The sequence below is a fragment of the Elgaria multicarinata genome, chromosome 6, assembly GCF_023053635.1.
Source record: "Elgaria multicarinata webbii isolate HBS135686 ecotype San Diego chromosome 6, rElgMul1.1.pri, whole genome shotgun sequence".
NCBI classification, from domain to species: Eukaryota; Metazoa; Chordata; class Lepidosauria; order Squamata; family Anguidae; genus Elgaria; species Elgaria multicarinata.
In genome coordinates, this window is record NC_086176.1 from 51804606 (window position 1) to 51824578 (window position 19973).

The following is a 19973-nucleotide window of genomic DNA, read 5'->3' on the forward strand; positions in this document are numbered from 1 at the left end:
GATGAGGCTGCACGCCCAGCAGCTCAGCTCCCGGAGTTGTATCTGCCATTGAGTTCATGACGTCATGACATGGGAGGCTTCAGTGCTCCCTCTATTTAGCTATAACAAACTTGTTTTAATTCATAAAAAGAGTTTGTTGATTTTTGTCTCGAGTTTCAACCTGGATGGTATATTGTATAGGACTATAGATGGTGGGGTAGTGTAATATTTTTGTTGAGTACCTGTTATTTTGGTATGCTCTAGGATCCATTGTTGATGAAGGATGGTCTCCAGAAATAGAAATATATGCATAATTGCAAACAAATAAGCCTTACCCCCGCCTTTCCAGGTTTAGTCTGATGCCCCTTACCTCAAAAATGGAGAGGTCTGTGCCCCTGGGAGGCAGAGCTACTGGGCATGGCCCTGTCTCCACTTGCATAAAGAAGCAACTTTAAAATAATGCCTGAGTAGGACTATGACTGAATGATGCCTTTAGAAGACATGCATGCACACACTAAAATGAAAAATGAGAGCTCATATATACACAAGCTTTCCACTCATCATAGGCACATTTTTTTTTGATGCCTTGGAGGACTGCCAGCTGCAATTGCCACAAACTAAACACAGCTTTATGTTTTCTCACTGATGCTTTTATTCCTCATACTTGCCTTTCTACTCCTGACTAATTTCTTGATCCCATTTCATGGGTCACAGAGCAACATACCAACCACTTAGCAGACACTTACCTACTTTGTGGATAGAGAGTGAATATGATGTCATCAAACTTCCCAAGATCTGGGGTGTTCCAAAACATTACTAGCAAATATATGGCAGATTTTCATCACGATCGTGGATTTTCCTAGTTTTGCTTCCATTTAATGCAATTTCTCTCTCTCCAGTCGATTATATTGTAATATATAATTCTGAATAGAAGAAAATCTACTGTCTATGACAAATGCAAGAAACTAGCTTGCTTAAATCTTCAAATTAAATGAACTTACAAATGTGATTTCAGGATGAATCAAAAGAGACACAAAATGAGGACAGATATCTAAAGGCACACGGTTAGGATTATAAACAGAACACTTTTTAAATGAGGGATAGCAGTGAACCTTTACAATAAAGTTTTAAAACAATTTGTCAAGGAAAATGGAAACTGAATGTATTTCTGTGTTTCCACTCACATATGCGTGCATGTGTGTGAGTGTGCAAGGCGTAGTGGTTTGAGAAATACTAATCCTCTAGCTCTCAGGATCTATAGAGTTAGACTCCATCTGGTGTAACTGGATTAAAAATCTTTTCTCATTTCAAAGGTTTGATCTCAACAAGGGTTCGGGGTGATGAAATCAAAGTGGCAGCTTGGATTGGAAAACAATTTGATTTGGAATGTCGTGAAATCCAGGTCTGAGGGAAATGGGTAGAGGTGGCAGTGGGCATAAACATGTGGCAAGCATGAATGCATTTATTGTACTTTAGAAAAAGCATTGGCTGTACTCAAGAAAATATTTGTGCCATTATATGGTTCAACTCATTTTGTTGTAAGGTGCAGTGTATTTGGAAATATTAATGCAAACTAATTAGTACTCAGTTAGCTTTTTAGAAATCCCCCCCCCCCTATTTCTGTCGCTAGGATATATGCTATAAAACAGATGAGACCGTATTGTTTCTAAAACAAATTATTTCAGAATCATCAATGCCCAGGGGCAGGATTGCCAATTACTGTAGTGGGCAATGGATTGAATTGCAACTATTACATTCACAAACTTGTGCTGATCACACTGTTGTACATTTACAAGTATATGTTGACTATATTGAAAATAAATGGGTTACTCTATCAATTAATGAACATTATATTTATTTTAATTAATGTTAAAAGAGATGCTATGATGGCATGGACATCAATCTAATAAAATGTACTGTATTCCCGACTTCCCCAGCCTGGTGCCCTCCAGATGTTTTGGACTTCAACTGCCATCAGCCACAACCCGCAATCTGGAAGGCACCAGGTTTGGGAAGTTTACTGTTTTCTTCTGTAATTCATGGATGCCACATATTTTTGGAAATAAGTGGCATAGGTCTTGGTCACCTTAAGTAGTCTCTGAATTTGCAAAATTTTATTTTGGGCTGAGAAAAAGCTAAATTTAAACAATGCATACTGTACTACAGCACAATGGCAGAGAAGCTACTGACTTGGGTCCAGTACCCAAGATAGAAGGCAGTTTGTGTCAGGGGCTTTGCTGTCCCTTCCTCCTCACTACAGCCTCCAGCACCCCCTGAGAAAGCTTCTTCTGGAGTTTGAAGGACACTCCTGTACAGCATGGGAGGGGCATGGGGTGGCTGCATTGGGAAGGGGAAGTCATCCCAAATCAGGGCATGGTGAAGTGCTGGCCGTAGGTTTTGAGGGCCTTTGGGCAATACTCCCTCAATGAGTAGGCAGTGGCATTTACTGCTCCTCCTCACCCTGGGCTGGCTTTAGAAAAAAAATAGTGCCTCGGGAGAGGCGTGCCTTTGGTGCCCCCCATGGTCACCTTTGCACAGCTACCCAGATAGTTTATGGGTCCTGATGCTAGCGTGATGTTGGCACCCCCCCTCAGTTCAGCTTGGTGCGCCAGGTGACCACCCAGATCACCCACCCCAAGGCCAGCCCTGTTCTCACCACCTCCATTGTCTGTGCCAGAGCAAGAAAAAAGCAAGCTGGATACAAGGTCAGAAACTGTGCTCCGACCTCAGAGCAAGCTCTCTGCCCCGTCCCACCTGGAAAGGAGGGAAAGGGGGCAGTTCCATGGGTGAGGAGCGGAGGGGACTGGTGAAGCTGGCTAATGAAGAATTCTCTGGTCTTCCCAGTGTTGTGTTTCCAAGCCCTCCCACTGTAATGCAAGACAATGAAGAGGTCTGCCAAGTACTCCACAAAACTTTATTCAGCAAATAAACATCTCTTCACACTTGAAGAGAGTGTAAATACTAGGAACTTTCTTTTCTGCTTAAACTTGGCTAAGTAAACTAGACAATTGTCCTTTCAACAAAAGAGAAGATCTGTTCCCTAAGCCCCTTAACTTCAGGGAAGATTCCTCTGAAGAAGCCTTTGGTGAGAAGCTAGCTGAGCTGATCACCTCTCGCCTTCTTTTAACTCCGCCCATTTGAATCTGCAGCAGACTCTGGGATCGGTCAACTCTGAAGTCCCTTCCCCTTCTGAGGATTGCGAAATTCCCACAGACTCTGAGTTGTTAGCGTTTTTGCTGATAAAGTCATCCCTGGTTGCTGAAGAGCCTGGGAAAATCTCCACACCCACTTCCTGTGTAGGATGGTACATTTCTCATCCTGTTTCTTCTGGTTCAGAATCTGATTTTGATTGATAGCCTGAAACTCCTTCCCCCACACTAAGGGGAACAGGCCTGATCATGATACCTAGCCTCTTTTTTTCCTGCTCTGCAGAGCCCCAGCTAGGCAGGTGAAAACCCCAGTAGTGCAGAGTGGGAGGAGCACAGAGGTGAAGATTGCCTCTGCATGCCTCACACTCTGCATAGGATGCCCATCAGCCTCTGAGTTCAGAGACTATGGTCATTTTGAAAGGATTGCGCTCCTATTCTTTAATGTGCTACAATCTTTTCTTCTTTCATAAGTAAAGAACTACAGCTTGATCAAGCTCTGAACTGAAATCGCTCTATATGTATGCAGCACAACCTAGGGATGGGACAACCAGGGATGTTTGAGCTCACAACAATTCTCTGAACTTCACTTTGAAACTCAGTTTGGCTCATTCTCATTTGTGTTTGCATCATGTCATGGGGAAAGTGGAAGTGCACATTTCTGTGCAATTTTTTTTCAAAAGTGCAGTTTTCATCCATTGACTAAAACATAAAAATGTATATTTTAATGTGCATTTTGAAGTGTGTATTTCCTCCATGCATACACTTTTGAATGCGATCACACATTCAGGAATGTGCAAACATTTTTTTTTTTTTTTTTTAAAAAGCACCAACCCAATGTGCTTCTGTTTGCATTTGGGATTGCAAACAAGCTCAGATTATTTGTAAACTAAATTCTCATACATCTATAGCATAACCCTAAACATGTTTACTCAGAAGTGAGCACCATCCCAGAGATCTTCAATGCAGTTTACACCTTAGTAAGTGTGCTTAGGCTTGTGACCTGAGTCACAGCACAGAACAGCCAGCTGATGTGTATGTATGAATACAAGGCTGAATTTGGTTGTGTAAAAGTGTGTTAGAAAGTTTTGTTTACCAAAGATCTTAGCAAAGATTGACTTTACACTTTCCTGCAATGAAAGATGAAGGCCATGGACTGTGAAATTGCAATGTGGCTATTGCTTGCATGTACCCTACACTTATGTTGCCATGCACAGCTCCTATAAATGTGCCCATTCAGCAGGATGTACATACAACCATGGGAGTCCAATTTCACTTAGGGCTTTCTCCTGAGATTTCCTGTGTGCCTGAATCTCTTGTGATGGTGTACATAGAGGGTATATGCAGTTCTCTACACAAAAGGGATATCCACATGGGGAAATTGTCATGCAGAAAGCAACCTCGTAGAGACTGACAAAGGTAAAATCTGTGACAGACCTAACACTGGATCGCTCCAGAGTCAGCACAACATTCCTCTGTTTTATTCACAGGATCACTTTGGTGTCTTTCTTTTACTTCCACTATGAAGCATGGATGCTATGAAATCAGCATAGCTCATCATGCATAGTATTGGACTGAGAAGACCTGCATTTTAAATCCCCCCACCCCCACCCACCCCATCCTTCAACTCACTGGGTGGTCTTGGAGTCAACATTGTTCGGCTTCAGCTCTATCTATAAAATGGGAGCATAATTAGCAATCTATCTCATTGGGGGATGTTATGAATGAGATAATGGCATAAAGTATTTTTCACACCAAGAATATTCCGCGTGACAAACGGGAGCAAAATTATGGAAGAATACTGTTTCTCTTCAGCATTCACTGTATAATGAAGAGGGGTGGGAAAAATAATTACAAAAAAACCCCACTCCGGCGCGGAATTCCGATCAGCTCCAAAGCTGAAAGAAGGATGGATACGCAAATTGCCAAAAGAAGAGGCGGTTGCAACAGACACTTCGCACATGGTGAAGTACAGCATCACCCCTCCGTTTAAAAGATCCTCTTTAAAAAAACCTTCTACTCTTTTATTGGTAGTTCGTTTGTGCAGCGCATCTGGTTATTGGATAGTCATGGGTGGATGTTTTGTTGCCTTAAAAGACATCATTTGTCTTTTTTAAGTCTGCCTGTGCTTTCCAAATAAGCCATACCAAAAAAAAAAAAAAAGTGTGGGGAGGGGGGTGCGGCAGCATTCTTTCAGCTTTTAAAAGACTCCGGGAAATCAACTGTCGAATGAAGCTCCTACCGAGACTTCAGAAAGGAGTTGTCGAATGGATCAAGTCTTGCCTCCTCTCTCATCTAGTAGTCACAGTTGTGCTTAAACGTCTTACCATTTTTGCATCAGAGGGCAGAGGATCACTCAAAGGGCCTCGGCCAAAGCAAGCCTTCTGAAAAGATCTTTATGAAATCATTTCTCTTTGCAAATCCATAAAAATCGCCTCAGCCCCCTTATCAATGGAAAGGCTTAAAGAGGGTGCAGAAGTCATTGAATTATGATGTGCTTGTTTTAATGAAATTCCACCCCTGCTGAGAAGTATCCTGCAGATTTTCCATATTTCAGCATGGGAAAGGTTTTGATGCTTTCCTGCCGGTGCCAAGAGTTAATTGAAAACATTTCAGGAGAAATTCAGCTTGGGGGCCAACATTCCCACTCCTTCATTATTCTTAACAATAATAGAAGAGTAATATCATTATTAATAGGCATGTTGCATCCTCTTAAAGAGGCAGTGTGATTTCAAGACCATGACTTTTCTCTTCTCCTCCACCCCTCACCCCTGTTGCACCAATAAGATATATGAAACAAATAGGAGAATAAAAGATTTTGAAGAAAAACAAATCTGTCTTATATACTATACAGTTTGCCACTTAGCTTTCACACCCGCCACCCAGCAATAACTAATTAAGTGTAGGCTGTGTGTGTGTGTTTTTAATTGCACTTTTCTTCAGGGATTTCCTGAGTGGTGGTGGTGGTGGTGGTGGTGATAATGATGATGATTAAACGGCCAAACGCAAGTATGGCATTAATGATTTTTGTCTGGTGGTGCATAATCTTTTCAACTGTATGAGAAGCCCAAAAGTCTCTTTGACTAGAAAGACTCAAAAGTAAACGCCTAAAGTGACATAAACACTGTAAATAACAATAACAACACTATGATTAATACATTGTATGAAAGCCATTCTTAGTATTTAAAACTTTAAATTATTGTTTGTTTGTTTATTATATATTTTTAATCCACCCAATAACAAATGTGCTCCAGGTGGATTATAAACATGATTACAGAAGAGATTATAAAATTGGTTTTGAAACCAGAACTTATAGGATTTTATTATTGTAAAACACTGCTTGAAATAATATTTCCCCCCTACTCCATAAAAAGGATTGTCTTCTTGGCTGCTTTTCTAGCTACCTTTTGTCTCCCAAGGCAAGCTGTTTATGCTTTAATTTACCAGCATCCCTTCTCAATTTTGTTTCTTCATACTCTGGCCCTGTGCCTTGACACTTTCGCTCTTTTTACATTACCTTGCTAACTCAGATGAGAAGAATCAATCATGTTGTAGGTTAAACATTACAGAAATGATAATGACTTGCTTGTTTTTGTGTTCATCATCCTTTAAGGAAGAAAAAAAGCCCCATAATAAATAGTTGTGTGACAATTGTTTCCAGATGCTGGATACTCTAACCTTTTTTCAAGTGAAAACACAGGCAATGAACACAGAAATGCATCTGAGTTTCAAAATATGATAAGCAATTGATATTAATGATTTCTAGGACTCTGGATCCAAATTCTGACCAAATCCAAACCAAATCAGTCCAGAGCAGGTCAAATCCAGACCAAATCAGCCCAAAGCAAGTCAGATTCATGCTGAAGCAGCCCAAAGTGGTTTGGTCACGCGCACACACCCCGCCGCTTGCTGTCCTCACACCCAGCCACACAAGACCCACCTCTTACCTGGAACCATCACAAGTGCCGGCAGCCATCCACGCCTCTTCAAGGCAGTCACCAAATGGCGACTCGTCTATTTCTGTAATAGAAATCCTCCGGAAATGATGGCCAAAAAGCAGGTGTAATGTTGCATACATGGCTGCTTTATGGCCATCATTTCCAGAGGTTTTCTAGTATGGAAACAGACAAATTGCCATGCGACTCCTTTGAAGAGACACAGTTGGCTCCAGTGCACGTTGTGTGGTGTACTAGCACTGTGCCAATATTTTTTTTTTAAAAAAAATTGGAGGTGGGGGAGGCAAGGGTGAAAAGAAATGGCACCCAAAAATTGTGGGAAGGGTGAGAATTTTGGGAGAAATCTCTCTGTGTGCAGGACTTAAGTACTTGCTTTACCATAAGGAGGTTGCTGAAGAGTTTGTGTGTGCTTTCTTTTACCATTTCCCCCATTTTGTCCCTGCAGTCTGCCTGAAAGCTGAGAGGCGCACGTTTGGGTTTACTTTGCTATTATAGCAGAAGCAGAACTCAGCTTTCAGGAATCAAGAGGCAGCCACCCTGGAAACCCAAGGGAGGAAATCCTGGGAGGAAGTCTTCTAGGGGGCTTTCCAAGAAGCTCAAGCAATCTGCAAGAACAGAACAGGAGAAACATGGTAAAAGGAAACACACACACAAACCCCTCAGCTATCTCTTTATAGTAAGGTAAGTCCTGAAGCCCTGAACCCACGGAAAATGTCTCTAAATTCTCAACATGCCCACAAAAGAGACAGAAAAATGACTGCCTCATTTCCCTGTGAAAGAGGTTGCGAAAGAGCAGGTGGGGTTTCAGCATAGCACTGTGGCATACCCAGCTGTGTCCTCTAACAGAAGGGAACATCTGGAGAGTTTATGAGGACTGCCGGGAGGCTTCCCCTGCTGCCCCCTAGCAACTGCCATCTGAGGCAGTCAACACACTACATTTCCAGGGTTCCTGGCACATGGAATGCTGGATTTTCAGTATTCCAGGCAGCAGGGAGGAATGGGGACCTCCTAGAGAGGGCACCTGGTTGTTGCCACTTCTACATCCAGATAAATTTTGAGTGAAAGGAAGCAAGCAGCAACACAGATCATAGGGGGGCATGGGGAAACATGCAGAACTGATGGAAGGAAGAATTTGGGTCCATCATATTCCCAGTGCTCTTCATGACCTTTTGAATTTCAGAATTCAGTTTGGAAAAATTAGTTGTTTTCTGATATTTGGGGTAACAGCTCATCTCAGTCATTTCCAAACTGAGCCAAGGGAATTCACCTATCACTTGTCTTCAACAGCAGTTGTTCTCCTTTTTCACTCACTGGTTACTAGTATGGCCACCATCCTCCCTACTTCCACATTTCCCCCGCAATCAATTAAAAAAAACACCCATGAAGGGACATGTTTCTAAGCACCCCATTTTTGATCTGTCGTGGCTTTGTTTCTGCACTTTCCCCATTCCCATCTCACCCATTCACCTTACATCTTGAGGCTGTGACATATCTTATCAGGTCCCAAGAATGTTTTTTTCTTCATTCCTACTTTAACTTGCTGCTTGTACCAAAGTTGTCTCTTCTTGTGGCTTTAATCAATACCACCACCTCTGATTCTACACCTCTTTACTTCTCTGTGTCTGAACATCTTGTTTTCATCATTCTTGTTGGGCTTATGATATAATAGTGTTAGACGTTACCTCACAGTCATGCTATCCAAGGCTACATTTCTCAGTCACGTGAAGATGGGAACTTTATGAAGCAGCACTTCTTGTGAGATCAACATATGCAGGCACTCAGTTTGCACAATCACTGCTGCCTCTTTCAAGCTGCCACATCACTTGCATATTCCCCTCATTGAGAGATTGCTTCATACAATAAGTACTGCCATGCATTCCCTGCTGGGTTGTAAGATCCCTCGTGACCCTATGCCCTTCCATAGATGCCCACCTTGGGGTGACTATCTGAACTGGACCATTGCCCAGGAAGCTATTCTCATTGTGAGATTGTGTTTACCTAGATTCAGAGAGATAACAAGAGGTTGTTCCATATAACAGGAGATATTTCTGAACTCTTTTAAGAACATAAGAATGTAAAAAGAGTCCTTCCGGTTCATACCAAAGGACTATTTAGCCCAGCACCTCATTTCCACAGTGGCCAACTAGATACATAGGGGAAGCATGAAGGCAATATCCCTCTCCAACTGTTGCTTCCTAGTGACTGGTATTCTGGACATATTATATAGACATCATGACTAGTAGCCGTAGATAGCCTTTTTTCAATGAATTTGTTTATCCACCTCTTAAAGCAGTTAGTTGCCATGCCATCTTATGGTAGCAAATTGTATAGTTGTAAAGAAGTACTTCCTTTTATCTGTTTCAAATATCCCACCATTCAGGTTCATTAGATGACACCATCCATTATTACCAATCACCACCCAGTCTCCACCCCAAAAAGCCGTGAACCCACAGAAAATATCTAGTAACCGTGAATATCTGCACAATATACAATCGTCCAGAATGGAGATTGGCCGCTTCCAAACCCATCAATTAATATCAGATTGGAGACATGCCCCATCGGAGCTTCTAACATCTCTGAAATTATCCGACTGTTTTTCAGGCATCAATGCTCTCTCTCTCTCTCTCTCTCTCTCTCTCTCTGTGTGTGTGTGTGTGAATTGAATATCTCCATATTTGGAAGACACTGAGTTGGATGAGGGGTAGCTTTGATATTGATGTCTGTGGCTAACCAATTAGGAATTGCCACAGTGCTGTCCGTGACCATGTTCTCCTCCAATCACAGCATTCGGGGGAGTGGGAAACACTAACTGGCTGCTTGTTCTGGCCATGTGGGGTGGGGAGAGAGCGTTTCTGCTCAAACACATAGAAGTCAATCATCCAGAGTGTGAAAGTGCTGCTGGTTTGACAGGCATCGTGAGTGAGTAAGCTTCTACACCTGAGTCAGGCAGGTTCTTTATTTCAGTTAAACTATTACTCCTGTTGGCTGGCTGGGCTTCCAGTGCAGGAGGAGAGCATTCCATCAAATAGATCTAGAGGGCACCAGGTGGGAGAAGGCTGGAGTAGAAACTTCCACAACCAGCAGTGGAGCTCTGCATCAGCAAAGTAAAGGATAAAATAAATGTGTAGGAGTGGATGTGTGGGTGTCTGTTTAAGGGGATAATGGTTTGAGGGGGGGGAAGCTAAAAATTCCTTAAAAATCAAGGCATGAATGGATCTGCTACAAGCTTGGCATGCCCAAAGCCCTACTTAAGAGCTATCATTGTGCCAAATTTCATCTCTTTATCTTTAAAAACGAGGGAGCTGTAAGCATTTGATTAATTTCCATTAACTAGAGCAGTTATCCAAAAATGGATGGCTCTCCGACAGATAAGGGGAGCCACTCCAAAATCGGGGCAGAGAATTGCCTCAACGGAGCTCTGGCTTAAATTTTGAGGCAGAGAAGACCCACTTTGCACACCCATACCACCCAGCATTGGTCTCACATCTATGCTCCTGGTTTTCTAGCTGCATAGTTTCAGTGCAGCTTGTCCTATATTTTCTTTCCTGGTATTCTGCCACCACTAGCAACATAATTCTTGCAGTTCCTTCTCTTTGATGATACACAATCAGTTTATTCATACTGTGGTAATCTACTGGCTTGACTACGTTAATCCCACAACATGTGCCCTCAAATATATGCTCTTCTTACAAAGTTAATCCAAAATGAAATTGCTCAAATTACCTTTTTTAAAGATCATTATCATTTACACAGACTTTCCTGCACAGAACTTATTCTAATTTCATGTTTCTAATATGACACATTTTAATAGCTTAATTAAGCATAAGCACAATATCCTATTGGATGTTGTGTCTATTTCTCAACTCTTATTTTCCTAGATCATTACTTTTCTATTTTCATAGCATATTCATTATGTCTATATTAAGTTATCCCCTACTGGTAAAGGATATTTTTAAAATATATATACATAGAACTTATTTTAAGGCTACAGATTCATATACTTTATAGCTAGGAACTCTGCAGCTTTGTATTATCCCAACATTTCCCCCTTCTAAATGTTTGATTTGGCAGCCTTAGCATTTATGCCTGTTTGGGATGAACATAAACTTCTGGCACTCATATCAGAGCATTGATAGGAAATTGCTATCAGATCTCTAGTTCTATAAAGTATGTGGATTTGTAGCCTTGTAATAAGTTCTGTCCCCTTTGACTCATAACAAATGCACTCAAAGAAAGAACTTTGGTAAAATGTTTGGTCCTAAAGGACCCCTGGCTGCAGCACGAATTGGCTCTTCCTGGGTAGCCCAGGGCCCTTGGTTGTACATCTTAGCGGAGGCATTTGGAGGTAAACCTGCAAAAATATTAGCTGAAACTAGCTCTCCAGAAACCAGATCTTTCCCACATCCTTCCCTGCAGTTCCTCTTTAAGAGGTGTCAGCATGGCTGAAAGAATGAAGTGGCACCACATTGTTTGCCTGAACTATTATGTGCTTAACATTTCCATGACAAAAGTGCCACTCGACTTCTCCCCGATTAATGCAGCTCGAGAGCTCTTGTCCTCCTTTAATAAAACGTTGTTGAAATCATTTATTTAGAGTCCCTGGTTACTAGTGGGAGAATGACCATCTTTGTGCCAAAATATAGTGTATACAGTCTACTATTTTGTAGTAGATCATTCCATTATTGGAGAAATTGATTAAATGGATGCCTTAGAAAGTCTTTATGCTAATAGTGCGTTACGTTGTGTCATTCAGACAGTCAGTGTGAGGCTTTTCAACTGTCTACCACAGCCAGTACCTCAAGTAAAATACAGTATGCCTGCATTCACACATGCCACTCTTTGAACTCCTGCTTCTTACCTTGTGATAACCTCCATGCTAACTGCTTCACTTCTGTGCCATTTACAAATGCAGATCCATTGAGATTTACATCCTGCTATATCCTTCAATTCCTGATTTACCACACTTTAAATTCTGGTTTGGGGGCCAATCATGACCTACGTTTTCTGACCGCTCCACTGTTTCTTGTATTGTAGAAGGGAATGTGCTATACACATAGGCCGTAGCTAGACCTAAGGTTTAACCCAGGATCATCCAGGGTTCGTCCCTGCCTGAGCGCTGGATGCCCTGTGTGGCACTTAGATGAACAGGTTTGACCCCAGGACAATCCTGGAATAAACCTTAGGTCTAGCTATGGCCATACTGTGGTCAGCTATAGCGAGAAGGACAGAAGGCGTTGGGCTCTTCAAACTGTTATACTTCACGAGATGTTTTCCCAGGTTGCTCAGAGGTATGGCTGGATCACCCAGATGTAACAAGTCTTATTTTAATACAGAGCTACCATTGGCGAAGCCCGATTTATATAGTATGAAGAGTCTTTCACGTGCAGGGATGGGTCAGCTCAAGGATGAAATTCAATTTTGGGGATGCTCTAGGAGGCTGAATTCCAGGGAGGGCTCTGAAGGCAAAGGGGGTGGAACCAAAGGCAAAGCAGGTGAGGCCAAAAATACAATACCACAACATCCAACTTACAGCTCTTACTGCCAGTAATTAAGCCTTAAGTTAAGAGAGGCATTTCAACCTTTTCAAATGGTGGGGAGGAATGCACACTAAATGATCAGGGGAAAGGTGAGGGCCAGGAGAAGGGGCATGGTCAATTCAGGAATCCCAAAGGGTTAGATTGGGACCCCAAAAAGGGCCAGATTTGGTTCCCCATCCCTGTTAGTAGAAGTTGCATGAATAAACCAACATAGCTATACTGTGCTAACACATGTTTTCCCAGGGCCACAAATTTCATACCTGAAGGTGCTCCAGGCCGCAAGATATTGATTTGTTTGCATATACATTAAAGATGGATGATATTGTTAGGTTCAAGGGACACAAGAATTGGGATAGTCAAAATTTCTTGTAAGTTGCAATGGCTTTAGTAGATCAGCTACTGAAACAAGCCCGATTCCAGGAAACTTGAAATTTTGCGTTCTGTGCCATTACCTACATACAGGAACCCTCCAATTAGCGCAGAGCTGTTTTGAACATCTTGTGTGCCATATTGTGTGTGCTTTTGTGTGCAGTAATCTTCACACAAGATTACTGGCTAAAATCATTGGTTTTATTTTGTCTTTATAAAAAAGTTCAGCCCTTCTCTTGGCTTTTGCAATTATTTTTCAGGTGATGTATGCCTGCCTACGTAGACTGGTATATATTGTTAAAAATAAACAGAGACCTTATGTTATGTCTATTGTGATTGTGTACAAAAGCCTCGCAGAGCTCTTGGGTGATCAGTGAAGCTTGAATCTGCCTCTATTTACTGTATGGTCACTGTCAGTTCAATGAACTGCCTCCTTGTTCTCCACCATTGTTCCACACTCCCTTAAACATTTGTCACTGAAGTGCCTCCAAAGACAAATAAACTGTCACTGAGAATTCAAACCTGGTAACTGGGAAGAAAAGGGGCACAAGGGGACCGAGTGGATTATTTTACATGAAATTGGGGGGTGGGGGGGGCATTGAGATAGGGAGAGAGGGAGGGAGAGAAAGCGGGAGATTTCTTTCCCCTGCTCATTTTGTCAGGGGTGGGCCAAGGCATGTAAACGTCAAGGAAGTCAGGGCTATATTTGTTTCTCAAGTGTCCTTCATTATGAAGCACATCATGCACTTGGCAACTCTCACCTGCTCTGCAGGGTGCGGATGAACCGTGGTGGTTTGGAATGAAGGAGGAGTCTGGCAAAGTCCTTCAGGGAAATTGGAAGGGTTGTGAGAAATGGAAACAAATCTCAAGATAGATTTGGGGAGCATGAGTGGGGGCGAGGGGTGTGAGTCCTTTTTGGGTGTAGACACTTTCTTCTTTAGTAGGGAAATGGAGAGAAACCTTTTCTCCGACGGTGCCAAGTTTATTAAATAGCCTCCCTCTCTTATAGTGCAGTCCTGTATGTGCCTGCTCAAAAGTAAGCCCCACTGAGTTCAATGGGACTTACTCCCAAGTAATTGTGTACAGGGTTGCAGGTTTAATGTTGTGGGGCACCCTTCTTTAATGTGTCCAAACACCTCCCAAGACTTTTGGACTACAGCCCCCTGCTAGCATGGCCAATAATGATGAGAGCTGTAGTCCAAAACATCTGGTGGGCACAAGATTGGGGAAGCCCGTTGTAGACTAACAAGGAAATGTACATTGCAACAAGGTCAATCTGCACAGGTCTCAGTGTAAGGACATATGTCACGATGGATCCCATTAACTCCCCACTAACATTTACGAATTTTTATTTGTATTAGAATGTCAGTAACAGATGCAGCAGAGGCATATCTGGGCCAGGAGAAAGATCTTTCATATTAAAAACAACCCAGTGTAATAAGGAAAGAATCATACCCATCCCAAGTGCACGCTCAATGTCAATTTTCTCCAGGCAGCTGTTTTGACAGGAGCTCCTCAAATCAAGTCTTCTTGAATTTATTGTACCTTAATTAAGCTCTTTTTCTAGTGCTCATGTGTATTTACTCCAAAAACCACAACTCAGGAATGGACCAATAACTTTTAACACAAGATGGCTAACATGTTCTAAAATATATTTAACCATTTCCTGTGAATCACTTGAAAAAGGAAACATTTAAGCTCATTCCTTAAAGGACTACAAATTTAAATCGGATTCCTTTTACAAGTCTTTCCAGACTCCTCTTTTGTTCTCCACCTCAACATGACAATGATTTTAGCTTTGTTCTAACAATTGATCCCCCACCCCAAACATTTTGGTAGAAACAAAGTTAGGTCATATCTCACTTCTAGAGCTTGCTTAATATTGCAGCTATATTGGCTGTTTTTTTCCTATTGTCTATCTAAAGCAGCCTTACTCAACCTGGCAACCTCCAGATGTGTTGGACTACAACTCCCATCGTTTATGGGACTAGGAATCCAACACATCTAGAGGGTGCCAGGTTGGGGGAGGCACATTTAAGATTTGGAGAACTGATGGGGAAATGAATGTATAATCTAAAGGAAATGGTGATTATGGTACATGTGGTGGAAAGATCAGATCCTACAAAAGGGAATTTACAATTTTGTTAATTGCTACGCAAAAAACCCGAAAAGTTGTCTAAGAAAACATGACAGTCCTTGCTGATCTTCCCATCTCCCCAGTCAAGGTTTATTTGTTGTGGCTTTTAATCTCCTGACTTGCCTTCCAATCACAGCATTGAAAGAGAAGTTTTAAATAAACAGCAGGGATACAAGATAAATAAACTTTAAAATAAAAAAAAAGCAAGTGCCTAGCTTGGCACAGTTCAAACTCAATCCCCTGGAGGACTGAGCTCTCTCTTTTGTGTTAATGTTTAAAAGATTTTCAAATGCCGGAGTTTATTCCTACTGCAAACATTTCTATTTACAAGGTCAAGTGTATCAGCACTCGAGACAGCTTAAGAGCGTAATTATTTATCTAAGGGCGTTTGAGTGTAGATCAGTAGCTCTGGCAGAGCACCAGCCTTCAGTGTGCTGCAAAACAACTGCTCAGGCCAATATCAGACAAGACCTTGTCACTGTTGATGCTTTCTTATGTCTGCCTTCTTCCCTGTGGAAGGGAGGTGACGAGCTGTTTTGCAGTGCCTTAATTCTGCAGCCCAGGCAAGCATTTTAAGAGTATATAGCATTCATGGGATGTGACTTCTTTAAATAGTGAAGACTACAGACATGATACTTGTGTACAAATGCAAGGCTTTCTACCTTCAAAGAGAATGCTGGGGCACAGCATCACATTTCTGTAGGAAGACAAAAAAGCATGATTGGAATTGTTCTTCCCAGCTTTCACCCTGCCTGGTTGCCATGCCGACAGTTTAAATCTAAAAGTCTGCCACTTTCACAGAATGGGATTGTTTTCAGTACTGCATTTCTTCCTTCCAAGTAATGATTCACTAAAGGAAGGCAAGCCATGACCAACAGCTACTTAAGATATCATAGTTGGCAAATCCTCCAGTTGCTCACATTCAAGAGCCTCATGGTTTACTTCAGAGTAAAGTTTTGGAGGAATGCAGCCACACATAACTTGCATTTGTGTTCCACTCTGTGCCCATTTCCTCCAGCTCTGGAGTTCTCTCAAGCGCAGTGTCTGGAAAGCAACTTCACTATATCCGTTCTTTAAAAATCTCTCTTTACTAATTTACACATAAAAATACACAAGCAAATAGATACTTAAAACATAGGACTTTTTCACACATTCTATAAAAATACAATGTTTAAGGCAGTTCAGAGAGACATTTATACAATTCTACAAAGTTCATAAGTCTCTCAAAACAATATGGAAGTTAAGTTCAAATCTATAAAATACACTGTACATTTGAACTAGGATTTTTTTTTCCATGGGAATTACTGTTCCTTGTATCCCTTTACATATCAAATGAGATCTGTACCTTTGCAACAAAAGAACAGCAGATGCATTTATTCTTGCAACTGGGGTGCATTTTAAATCTTTAAATTTCTTAAAAAATAAATTATTCCCAAAGTATACAATTTATAAAATTCTATATACAAGCGTGAACTGGTAACAAATTCCAGTTTTAAATACATTTTATATAAGATTTACCAGAGGTTAGGCCCCTGATAGGATTAGAGGCAATATTTTCAGGGTATTTTTACATACTGAGTTTTAAAAGTGTCTTTTGAAGATGGCAGTGCAGAGCTCTTTTAAGACAAAGTTTGCATTGTTCAATATAGCCAACAAGTTAGCCTTTTCCCCTCCTAAATTGAGGCAAAAGAGAGATTTGCTGGTGAGCTTTTATAACTTAGTGGTGTAAGGGCCACTTTGAACATCAAACAGAAAAAGAAACCATCCCTGTAGAGAAAAGACTTGAAAACTGCACAGATCATCAGATTGGGTGTATATACACACACACGTGTTATTTTACTACTTGTACACAAGCTGGGAAGTTACAACTCACTGTAGCTTCCTAGTATATGTGCACCATGCAAATAAAACAGAAAGCACATGCAATAATCACACATGACAACCTACATCCAGTTTTCATGCTTTATGCTACATGAAAGTTCTTCCTGTGTAGGGATGTTCAAAGCAACCCTGAGAAAAGTTGCTGAAGCTTCCATACACACACACACACACACACACACACGGAATCAACTGCATCTTCTTTCAAGCATCATTATGAATGCTGTAAGTATTGACCCAGGATGGGGGGTGGGCTCCATTTCAAATTGTTGACTAGTTCTATAAGTCAATTTTTGGAGGCACTCTAGGGAAGCCTAAACCTTCCTCCCTTTCATGTCAACAGCTTGAAAACAACAATTTGTACATTTCCTATTTTCAAGTTTGCTTGCCTGTGCGGCAGTAAACCTACAGTATTCTTTTAAACTCGTTTGCTTGTTGCTCGATGAGCCAAGTGGAAACAACTTGCATAGTGCACACTGAGGGATGTTTTATACACATCTTTCCTACTGGGATGTGTGCAGGTGCAAGGGGAACCCACTCACAGGGTCACGCACAAACATTTTATTGCATGTTCATATTTGGGAACTGCAATTTGTAGTGGATGTACACCCAGCAAAAATACGCACTGTGCACCTTTTACACATGACAAGTATTTTCAGCGTGTTTCAGGCAACTATGTAAAGAAAATGCCATGTGTGAAGCAGCCCTTAAGGCTTTCATTTAGAACAGTGGCTAGTTTTTTTTTTTTTAATGAATTCAATACAACGAGATTTTTAAAGTGAGAGGGGGGGGGACGGGACCAAATGCCCAGTCAGGTATAGTGAGGGGAGATATTTATACAGAAGGAAAGGTATCCAAAAAGCAAATAAATGTCCCAGTCAGGATTCACCAAACCAGCCAGCAAGGCAAGAGGGTCCAATGATTAAACTAGGGTAACCCAATCAAAACTAGAAGGCCTATCGGGCTACTCAGAGTTCTTTTTTTGCTTTATGGATGTGGCAAATTCATTCCAAAGTAAGGCACTCTGTTTTAAAACAATGGCTGCGCAGCCGCGGGGAGAGGAAGAGATGTATTTCATCATTTTACATGAAGGGGAAGGATAGGAGTCCCTTGTCTATCCAGCACCAAGGACCGCTCGTCCGTGTGACGGCCTTCCTTCTGAGGGCCCACGTCCCCGAGACCAGGAAACTGAGGCAGGCCCTCCCGCGCAAGCCTGGGCCGTGCCGCCAGCCCAGACTGCTTCCCACAACCCTATCCCAGCCCAGGCCCCCCACGAGTGCCCCTGAAGAGCGACTGCTGAGTGGGAAATGGCTACGAGAGCAGCAGCAGCAGCAAAATGGAGGCGGCCGAGAGAAGCGTCCAGGGTGCAGCAGCACAGGCCGAGCAGCCGTCGCCGAGCTTCCTGGGGAAAACCGCCTCGGCCACAGACGCCACGTCTTCAAGCTCGTCTCTGCCCCGCTGGCTGGGCTCGTCTTCATATTCCTCGTCGTAGTAGTCGTCGATGGCCCCGTCGGAGGCGCCGCTGCTGCCGGGGCCGACGACGTCGGCTCCGAAGCAGAGGCGGGCCATGTTCTCCTTGACCGACTCGCAGATGGGCCGCTCGAGGCCGTCGCACACGCAGTCATTGAGCAGCATCGCCTTGGGCACGGCCAGCATGTCCTCGATGACGGCGCGGCACTCGTCGGTGCAGCGCACCCCGTTGAAGAGCTTCCCGCAGTAAGTCATGTAGCGGCTCAGCGCCACGCTGCACCGGTTGTCCCAGTCGCAACGCCGCCGCGCCTCCGTGCAGCCGATCACGCCGCCCGCCGCCCCACCTCCGCCTCCGCCCCCAGCGCCGCCGCCGCCGCCGCCGCCGCTGGTCCGAGGCAAGCACGGCTCGATGGCGCGCTTGGTGGCCCGGCAGTTCTCATCCTGGTCGCAATCGCAGTCCTCCAGCGCCGGGCCCCGCCTGGTGTGGTTGAGCTGGATGAGCGCCGAGATGCAATGGCTCGGGCATCGCCGCCTATTGGAGGAGGAGAAGGAGGACGCCGCCGCCGCAGAGCCGTCCCCCGCGGCCATGAGCACCGGCGCGCACGCCTCGGCGTACTGGCTGTACGCATAGCCGCAGTCGGCCTCCTCCTGGCACTGCAGCATCGCCTGCCAACAGATCAGGCGCCGGCCGTGAGCCCCCGGCGGCGGCGGGGAAGCGGCGCCCAGGAGCAGGAGCAGCAGCAGCCTCAGCCCCGCGGCGCCCGGCAGCGGCAGCAGCGAGCCCCGCCAGCAGCTTCCCCCTCCACGCCAGGCTGCCACCATCGCGGGCGGCGGGACGATCGAGGGCGGGAGGCAAACGACGACAAGGAGGAAGCGGTGGCAGGGATGATGGTGGTGGTGGCGGCGCGGCGGCGGCTGCCGCCGGTGGAGGGAAAGTTATCCGAAGTCCTGCCAAGTGTGTGCATAAGGGTCCCCCTCATCAATCCATCCGCGCGGCGCCCCCTCTGCTTGGCCTGGGTTATCCTGCCTTCGCCCGAGAAAGCGGCGCCTTTTTCTCCCTGCGGCACAACAGCCTCCGCCCCCTGCTCCCGGGATGGGGAGGCCGTGAGACGGTCACTGGAGCCTGGCGCGGGGGGACGGAGGGCGCCCTGCTGAGCTCATGCTGCTGCCGCGGTGGCTGCCCGAGCCCTTCTCACGCCGAGCTTCTTCCTTGGCGTCCCGCGTCCCCGCCGCACATGCCAAATCGCCGTCGCAGCCTCCCCTTGGCCAGCCGCAGCTCTCGGCCGGGCTCCCGAGTGTGCGCGCGGCGACTTGCGAGCCTCCTTCCCCCTTTCGGCGAGCAGAAGGCAGCATAAGAAAAGGCAGCCTGGGCTGCAGCAGTTCCCTTTCTCCTCTCGCCTCCTCTCCGCGCTCCTCCTGATGCGGCTTCTGTTGCCGATGGCGAGCCGCCGTTTCTCCCTGCGGATCCTTTCTGGGGAGCTGTTTTCTTTCGCGAGGCTTT

General features: G+C 44.1%; 1 protein-coding gene across 1 annotated transcript; it reads right to left on the minus strand.

Moving 5' to 3' along the window:
* Positions 1-18277: 18277 nt before the first annotated feature.
* Positions 18278-19320, minus strand: GAS1 (growth arrest specific 1). Its single transcript, XM_063128573.1, has one exon. It carries the CDS (start codon positions 19292-19294, stop codon positions 18314-18316), a length of 981 nt encoding a protein of 326 aa, XP_062984643.1. The 5' UTR covers positions 19295-19320; the 3' UTR covers positions 18278-18313.
* Positions 19321-19973: the final 653 nt, after the last annotated feature.

Bases quoted from the DNA above. Each gene is read 5' to 3' on its own strand.
- GAS1 (XM_063128573.1), bottom strand. From the start codon at position 19,294: ATGGTGGCAGCCTGGCGTGGAGGGGGAAGCTGCTGGCGGGGCTCGCTG.